The sequence below is a fragment of the Octopus bimaculoides genome, chromosome 8 (genome assembly GCF_046866305.1).
Source record: "Octopus bimaculoides isolate indiv1 chromosome 8, ASM4686630v1, whole genome shotgun sequence".
Lineage (NCBI taxonomy): Eukaryota > Metazoa > Mollusca > Cephalopoda > Octopoda > Octopodidae > Octopus > Octopus bimaculoides.
In genome coordinates, this window is record NC_142935.1 from 99,016,458 (window position 1) to 99,025,931 (window position 9,474).

The window sequence follows — 9,474 nt, forward strand, 5'->3', positions numbered from 1 at the left end:
GGGTTTGTTTACATCCCTATACCTTAATGGTTTGGCAAAAAGCGGCTGACAGAATAAGTACTAATCTTAAAAGTAAGTAGTGGGGTGTAACCTCTCAAGGCAGTTGTTGCCCCAGCATGGCCACAGTCCAATGACTGAAACAAGCCACGGATAACAGCTGGACTTTTACACTCTTCTGCTGCTGCTTGTCACACATCCAAACATGAATAATTATTTCTTAATTAGATTCAAAGCTTTTGACAAAACCTCAAATATGTCCAGAATAATAATATCTGCCGTAGGATTTTTATAGCAGAATTTATCTTTCAAGTTTATCTGTTTTGGTTTCTTGGACACAGTAAAGTAAAACTGTTTGAAAGCTGGATCCTTGTAGCCTGTTGTCTCCTAAATATTCTTCATTTTAATTGCTTATGAAACCAAAATACATTCAAACAGAAAATATTCGACTCTATTATTTTCTATGATTTGCATTCAGTTCAGTTTAATTACATAAACCATGTAATTAAAATGTATCAATCTTATTTAGTATGTTTTTATTATTATTATTATTTATGTAGCTAAATAGTTGTGTGTCCAGGAGCTGAGATATCTCTGGAATTTGTATGTCTGTATCATTTGAAGATTGATTGTGGAACAGAATTGGTATCTTCCATAGAAATAGGTGTTGGCTTAGATTGTTGTTTGATTCAAGCTTGGCTTTGTAAGCTAGTTCTTGTTTTGAGAGATAAAAAGGGGAAATATAATTGTATTGGTTGATGAGATTATATATATGAAGAAAAAAAAATTATCTATGAAGAACATTTCAGCCCTCTGCTCACCTTTTCCCAAAATGAAATTCTTTCAAACGGCTTTTGAGTTAGATTACTTGAGTTTCATCTGTTTTATAATAATATTGGTTTGGGTATTAGAGATGACAGACTTTGATCAATATAGGTTATTTCCCTTCATCAGCACAGAATAATTGTTCAGGAAATCGCGATACACAGATATTGTTTTGAGCTGAGTGGTGGGTGCTAGATTCCCTTGTTTGAAAATATAAGGTCACAGACCGTGTCCTGTAGCCAGCTGGAGACGATGTCTCCTGAGGCTAAATTACAGCAACATTCGTCCTAAACCATGACTGCCATGTTATGTTGGCAAACAATCTTTACTCCAAAGTACTGTTGCTGAATATCTCTTGTTGTGAGATTTAAAAATAGTAATTTTCTAATAATAACGATATTTACAAAAATATTTAGTGAGAAGAATTCTGTGTAAAAGAATTTGTTTACTTGGAAACTGGAATCCTTATTTGAAGCTTCATGTTGCAGTTCTTTGTTTGGTGAATGATTTAAGATATTTGGAATACATTGAACAGCAGAGGACCTGGTGAAATATGTTGTACTCTAAGTAAATACCAACAACCATGTGTACTTTGAATAAGTTTCCCCTCAGTAAACCTTTATTTTTCTTCTTCTGCAGCTTAATTAAAAAGCCAACATGTTTAATTGCTTTAATGCTAATTAAACACTTTTTTTTCTCCTGTTAACTTCAATATTTAGTCTTGTTATGTACTCATTGACATTTGTTTGGTTGTTTTAGTTATTGTTTTAGTTTTATGTATGTGTGTGTCTGTGTGTACTCAGACACACACATACATACAATTTTTGATTGAATCTTCAGTTCTTTAACGAGGACATTTTCATTAGATGTCAGTTCACCGCTGACAAAATTTGATTTTATTCAATAATGAAATATTCATGCTGTTGCATGTTTATAGAAATTTTGACAGTTGAATCAATATTTTTACATCCTTAGGCTTTTATTATTATTATTATTATTATCATCACTTGTTTGGATGTTGATCTGGTATCATGTTTAAATTGCTCGCCTCGTAATTGTTTTGAAAACAATCTGTTTTGTTTAGCCGTAACTATTTGCAATGAAACTGAGCTGAGCTGCTTTGGTAACATGTCTAAGTATTTCTGTGAGTATTTTTTGATGAGATGCTGTTCAAGAATTATGTTTCAGAGTGAAAACCTTGTTACTTGATAAAACAATGCTGATGCTGCCTTCACTGTGTGTGTGTGTGCGCCATCACCACGTCCTCATCGGGGCTGCCAGGAGGCGCAGTGCTCCTGCTATCTATTGCAGCCCATTTGCTGTGTTTTTTAATTCTACAGACGTCTTCCTACTGATGCTTCTTGAATGCTTACCATGACTAATTATGATTTTTATAATTGTATGTAAGCCCCAGCAAAGCAGCTTGCCAACTCCACTGCTTTGGCTTCTTTGTCAACCCTTGGTAAGTACCGTTCGTTCCTTTTTTTTCTGTCAACACAAAAAAAAAAAAAAAAAAAAAAAAAAAAACTTCTCATGAGAAATATTATTGCAATATTTTATTAATATTTCTCATTTACTATTTCTCCCCTCATTAACTTTTGAAGGACTTTCTGCTGTCCTGAAGGCTCTTGTTATCCAAATCCTTCAACTTCTGACTTTCTGCTGCTACTAATAAGGAGTTCAGCAAACAAATATCAATGATTTCATTTCTAATTCATTTTCATATCTCTTCTTTGATATTATTTTGAAAGCCAGTGTTTGTTTTATTCTTGTTTGATTCCAATTTACAATAAACAGCATTAATACGGATCAGATTTTTTTAAATTCTGATTTTTAAAATAATTTGTTTTATTTGAAAATTAGAGTTGTACTGTGATTCTCTCTTAGAATTTGAGGTTTTTAAAAATTCAACTTTTTTTTTTTCTTTGTAAACCCTTCAGTTTAAATGGAATTTTTTGCTTGAATTATATACTAAACCTCATCTGCCATTTTGGAGGGAATGTAAAATGGAATAAACCTTGCCAGATGAGATTGGAGCCTGGTGCAGCCTTCTGGCTTGCCAGACCCCAGTCAAACTGTCCAACCCATGCCAGCATGGAAAGCGGACATTAAACGATAATGATGATGATGATTACATGAAAATACTCTAAACTTGTATGTTATTGACACACGAGTTATAAGTTTTTCTTTTTTTTTTATATAAAACAACTGTAAGGACATAGTCAATATATTTTGTTTGCTATATTGTCTGGATTTACTTGATGGACAGTTAAAATGGCATGAGATAATGTTTGCAAACCATTTAAATATTGCAGGCAACATTTACCGGTTTGATGCCGAGTTGAAGATAATCTATACAGAAGTGGGTTATGCTTGATTATCAAACTAAAGATGACAAAAATAGTGAAGGGCTGCTAATTAATGATCTTTAAGATCTATAAAAAAGGGCCACATTTTATCTTCAATACTGTTGGTGTTTATTTGATAGGAACTTAGAAGCTGGATGCCTACTTTCTTAAAAAAAAAAAATTGAAGGCAGCCAGTGGGTTAATTGGACCACAATGAAATTATTTCTTGTTTCACTTCTGTGCTTTCCCCACAGAATATCTTCCCTAAAGAATTTCTATTTCTGACTGCTAGGTTTTTCTTTCAACCTGAAGAAGCAATTCATTAATTACATTACCATATTCTCAGCTATGTCCATCTCCGAGTGTAAAAGAGAGAGGATATTAGCATTGCTATTCGTTTTGTAATGAAAAGAAAAAGCCGTATTTATAAAATATCTCATTCTCAATGCGTAAAGTTGGCTTTGACATGAGACAATGAGAGATGGTGCCTTTGTTGATTATGAAAGAATAGAGCTTTATTGGCAGATATGCTTCTTTTCCTGGTGGTATCAGATGGTTATTATTCCATTAAACATTGATGATAACTACATATCTATAACCAGTGCAATGTTTTAGTATTGTTTACAATTAATATTTCCTTATCTTGCCTTTGTCCATTGTCTCTCCTTTCCTCTTAACTAAAACAATTATGTTGGTTGTTGACATTTTTTTTTTTTGGCTTTGAAATGTCAATTCCGTTACAGGAAATGGTAAGCGATTGTTTTAAAAATCTTCTTTTGTTTTATTAATATATGAAACACTTTTTTTGTTGCAATAGGAGATGTGTTTAATTGGCAATTCTAATGACAAACTGAACCTCTTTCTTATCCCGATAATTAATAGTTTCACACTTTTTGTTTAGGTGTTGGTTCAGACTCTGGCAGTGATGAGGAAACTCCTTATAAACCAAGCAAAATTACTGACAATGACAGCGATGAAGAATCTGACAATGCACTCCATGAACGAATACGACAAAGGCAGCTCTCTCGGCAACAACGCAGAAATTCTGATAACAGTAATTCTGACTCTGATGGTGGCGCAGGTGAGGAATTCTTACAACAGTTTCTTAGCTACCAATTCCTACATCATAACAACCAATTCATCCATTTTCTCCACTCGTTATTCCTTAGTCAACCCCTCCAGTGGGTTTTATCAGAATCATCTGTCTTTAGACATTTCTGCTGGATTCCCAAGTGCAACCAATCAAGACTATGGATATTATCCAACCATCACATTCTTGGTTTACCCCTGGGTCTCCTGCCAGCTGGCTCAGTTTGAAGAATCTATCTTGTGATTCTTTCCCACAACATTCTCATCACATATCCATAATTCTGAAATTGTGACCCCTCAGTGTGGAGAGCAGCATGACCAGAGACATTCACTGACCTTCAGATCTATTCTTTTAAAGGCTTTGGTTAGAGGACTACAGTCATGCTGGAGCACCCTGTCAAGTAATGTTACTTGCTACATCATACAACCAATAAATCCATTCATAGTGTTGAAAACTCTTAAAGCCCTATGATTTATTGATTTCTGCAACTCCAGAATCCTGAATGCCAGAATTAACTTTCTAATTTTCTATGATATAAAATATATATATATATATATATATATATATATGCTGGTGGCATGTAAAAAGCACCATTTGAGCATGGCTGATGCCAGTGCTTTAAAAAGCATCCACTACCCTCTCGGAGTGGTTGGTGTTAGGAAGGGCATCCAACTGTAGAAACCTTGCCAAATCAGATTGGAGTCTGGCGTGGCCTCCTGGCCTGCCAGATCTCAGTCAAACCATCCAACCCATGCCAGCATGGAAAGTGGATGTTAAATGACGATGATGATGAAGAATGTCAGAATAGATTTTTACAGAGAAAAAAATGGCTTAAGTGTTATGAAGTTGACTTTTATCTATGCTAGACGGTGTAATGCTTACTTTTTCTGTATAAATTTATTAAAACCATTAAATGGTTAACTACTTTTTGAAGTCTGATGTTCATGCTGGTAAACACGGTCTGGTCCATATTTTACATTGCTTGGAGTTTCTCCCTATCGTAATGGAGCACCATTGACATACATAGTGATATGGACATTCCTGACTGAAAAAAAAAATGTAATGATATGGCTAATCTTGATTGTATGTTTTTATTTTTGTCTGTTTATTACCAAGCATAGTTTTAAGTTTGTCACTGATTACGCCAATTTCGAACATTGGCTTCGTTTACATTAAAATGCCCCCCAGCAGCTCTGTTGCCACATTCAAATGCATATTGAGCATATTTAACTTTTCCTTTGCAGTAAACGATTCATAAGTTTTGCCCATACTGACAATAATGGTAATGAGAAATTTTAAAGTTTGCTTGACATTTTATAAGTGTGAAAGGGATTAAAATTTCGATACTCCATATCAAAGGTTCCGACAAGAATAGGCAGAAAAGAATTCTGTTTACATAATCAGCTTGATCGGTCACCTTCCTCTGTCGGTTGAGTAAAGTGTCATCCAAGCTAATGTTTATTGGTAATTAAACTTAATTTGCAACACCTGTGCATATTTATCAGCTTTGTTTTTGTTAGTAATTCTTACCAACTTTTCCTGTGATTGTGATTTGAGAAGACATACAGAAGTATGCTAAAGATCAGACATAGTCTCTTGTGAGCAAGAAACTTAAAATAAAGTTTATTATAAACAACACAAACACTTCGTAATTTAATAGCTTTCAATGTGATACCTGTTAAACAGAAATTATTTTTATGTAATGAAAATTTAATAAAATCTAATCATAAGTAAGTGAAATTATGCTAAATACAACTAAATTGAAAACCTTTTTCCGCTGGCTATATTTGCAATTCTGAAAACTTTTGGGTGCGAATTTTACATGAGTAGAAGCTTTTATCCTGAAAATCACCTGCATAAATTACACAGGTGCGCAAAATACATTGGTTTTTACGGTATTTGATAAAACTCTAAACTAAGTTTCCCATCTCAAAAATCTTTTCTGTTTCAGAGCCAAGTCCTGTTTCATATCGGGAGAAGATGGCCTCAACTAATATTGAAAGTGGTCTTGATAAATCCTCATATAACATCCCAAGCAGAAAAGACAAGAATTCTGGTCAAGATCTTAGATCTGATGACAATGAAGACAAAAGTTTGGGTGACAAAATTAGTCTGTCGAAACCATCTGCTGACAGTGGGAAAGACAATCAGAAATTTATTAAGGAGACAAGAACTGTATCAAAAAAAGACTTGAAATCATGTAAGAAATCTGGTGTAAAATCTGTTAGCAGCAGCAGCGGCAGTAGCAGCAGTTCAAGTAGCAGTAGTAGTAGTAGCAGCTCTAGTAGTAGTGGTGGTGGTGGAGGTGATGATGATGAAGACGACGATGATGATGATGATGATGATGATGATGGCGGTGGAGAAGGTTATTCTGACTCTGACAGTTCTAATAGTTCGACAGATTCCTCAAGCAGTGACGGAAGTTCTTCGTCTGGTTCTTCCAGCTCCGATGAAAAGAAGAAGAAATTGGCCAAAGTCTTTCACCATGAGAAGCTGCAGAGTTATTTAAAGAAGAAAGAACGTGATGGGAGGTCGAAGCAACACGACTACCCTGATGGGGGTAAAGTTAGCAAAGATGAGTCTAAGAGGCGTGGTGGAAGTGGGAGGAAGAGTAGTCTTGACGATGACAGGTACCGACGTAGTGGCTCTCGAGACAGTTACGACCGTCAACATAGTCGGGGGTCTGACCGTTACGCTACTAGTGAGAAATACAGCAGGGAAAGTTCTGAGAGTGGTAACCGACGACACCGAGGGGACAGATTTTCTGATGACAAATACTACCAGAGTAGTCGTAGTGGTCATCGTAAACCTAGCAAGGAATATTATGAATGTGATTTGGTACCGACAAGAGAAGGCAGCTATAGTAGTGTAGGAAGTTCTACCTCAAAAAGTCGACAGTCGTCTAAGCGGAGGAGATGTCGGTCATCCTCTGAGAGCGATCACGGTAGCAGCCAAAGACATAATGCTAAATCTAGCTATGACCGGTGGTATGAACAGCGTTCAGAGCGCTACAAGTATTCTTCAAGAGATAGACGTGATTATGACAGAAGCGGTAAGAGATCAAGTGGCAAATACAAGTCTAGATCCAGATCAAGGTGGGGCTACATTTCATTTATCAAATTTTACATATTTCATGTCTTGCTTTTTTTTTTTTTTTTTGTGTGTGTCAATTTCTTTCACTCTTGTCTATTTCTCCCCCCAATTTAAAAGTAATTTTATTATTGACTGAATTAAATGGGGGAAACTAAACATTCTTCCTATGAATATTTTTTTTTTTATACCTATGTCAATGTAACTCACACCTGTCATATTTTACTGTGTCCATGTGGTAGATATGACTATTTTGAAGAGACCAGGTTACATTCATTTACAGCTTATACAGGAAGAGCTGATTTATTATAAAGGATTAATCAAAATCCTCTCTATTAAATATGAGTGTACTGTTGGTCTGTACAGTGAATATTTATATAAAATTTACAAGGATTGCATTTATAATTAGTAATTCTACAAGAGAACTAATTTCTATTCTATTAAGATGTCCATAACACATCCAAGACAAGTCTGGGCTGTTATGGTTCCTGCCACCTTTATTTTATATTTTACTTCAGTCCAACTTAGAATGTTTCATTATAACTGTTAGTATTTGTGTGTATGCATCTGGGTCGTTTCCTGTAACAGGAAATTGGTGCTTGCTTAGTTTATTTTGGGGAGGACTTGCTGCTAAATTCATGGTGAGAATAGCATTTCCAAAACTTCAGAAAATTCTTTAATAAGAACATATTTGGGATCAATAATTTAATGTTTATTTGAAGTTAGGTTATTTATTTGTTATACTCATTATGGTGTGGACATGTTTTCAAATTAAGAAACAAAATTAGTGAACTAATTAACTTACATTTCCCTAATAAGTAAACAAAGAACTAATTTAATTATAGTTATTTTGTATTCTTTAAGAATATGATACTGACTGACATAGATCCTTTGAAGAAAAAAAAGTGATTTTTAAGGCTTAAAAGGAGGTGTTGCTATTGTGTTGAAATTTCATCTTAACTGTTCCAGAAACTGTTTGCCTGCTTTGTTTCTTGGAGTCACCTAAATATATTAAAAGTGACCAGAGAAGAAACACCTAACCCCTATGGATGTTCTTTGCTGATGGGTAGCATTTGTAATATTCTGTAAATTTTGTATATTTGATAATTTCATTAAGGTATACTGGTGGTTCTGTTTTGCTTCTTTTTTTTATTTTTTTTCTTGTTACATTTTGTTATCATTCAAAACAGTAGTATTAGCTGATAGTGTTTGTGCTTGTTGTTAAATGACATGTTATTTAAAGCCAAACCATCTTGTATTTTTCTGTCGATTGATTGATTATCCATTAAGTATACCCGTCCTTCCATTTGGAATCTTCTCGTCTGATGATTTCATGTGATTTTACTTTTTTTTTTCATTTCAGATCAAGTTCCAGATACAGAACTTAGAACAGGTGGTAATTTTTTTTTATTTAGGTTCCCCTCTCCCTTCCATCTCTTCATGACTCTTACATTGTACAGACATTTCTTATTAAAATTTGTAAATTCATTCCTTTTGTATTTGTTTTGTTTTCCCACCATCCATCAGTTCTGCAGCTTCTCTCTTTCATCCAGAAAAAAAAAAAAACATTCAGTACTCAACTCCAGAATTAGCTGTGAGATTTTGAGATTATGGACATTTTTTTGAGGCAGTGCCCCAGCCTGGCCACAAAAATAAAAGATATTAGACACTGTGATAATTTATATGGACACTAGATCGAGTCCAGTCTTGTATTTACTGAAATAGTAATACATTAGTATCTGTTGATGTGGTGGGACTGGCTGGATTCATTCTTCTCTATAGAAACCTCCCTCAAATGACAACCATCAACATGAACACAAATACCTGCCCACCCTTTTTTCATTTCTCATCTGCTTGAGATTAATATCTTCTAATTTTCTATTGTTCATTCCCTGGCAGCTAGAAAGAACTCCATTGTTTTTGGTTATTTACTCCAGTTTAAACCTCTTCCCCTCTGAACGAAAACTAATCTGTCGCTCACTCTGTGATGCTCGATGGGCAGCCAGGACTTCTCTGCCTGTCTATCTCCCTTCGATTACACTCAGACAATAACTGCCATTGTCAGTGGAATGTTATTTAGATCACAGTTATCCTTCTGCTGTTGTCATGGAGACAGAACCAGAA

General features: G+C 34.8%; 1 protein-coding gene across 2 annotated transcripts in view; it reads left to right on the top strand.

Moving 5' to 3' along the window:
* Positions 1-8,838, top strand: part of LOC106868248 (uncharacterized) — a 39,229-nt gene extending 30,391 nt beyond the window's left edge. The window contains exons 10-13 of one of the 2 annotated variants that reach the window (XM_014913418.3): positions 2,231-2,284; positions 4,072-4,251; positions 6,212-7,355; positions 8,714-8,838. In XM_014913418.3, the coding sequence (XP_014768904.1) occupies positions 2,231-2,284; positions 4,072-4,251; positions 6,212-7,355; positions 8,714-8,738 (1,403 nt within the window). In that variant the 3' untranslated portion in view covers positions 8,739-8,838. Of the gene's footprint in view, positions 1-2,230; positions 2,285-4,071; positions 4,252-6,211; positions 8,225-8,713 lie in introns of those variants that run through there. The other variant, XM_089356861.1, reaches the window with a different exon arrangement.
* The last annotated feature ends 636 nt before the right edge of the window (positions 8,839-9,474 follow it).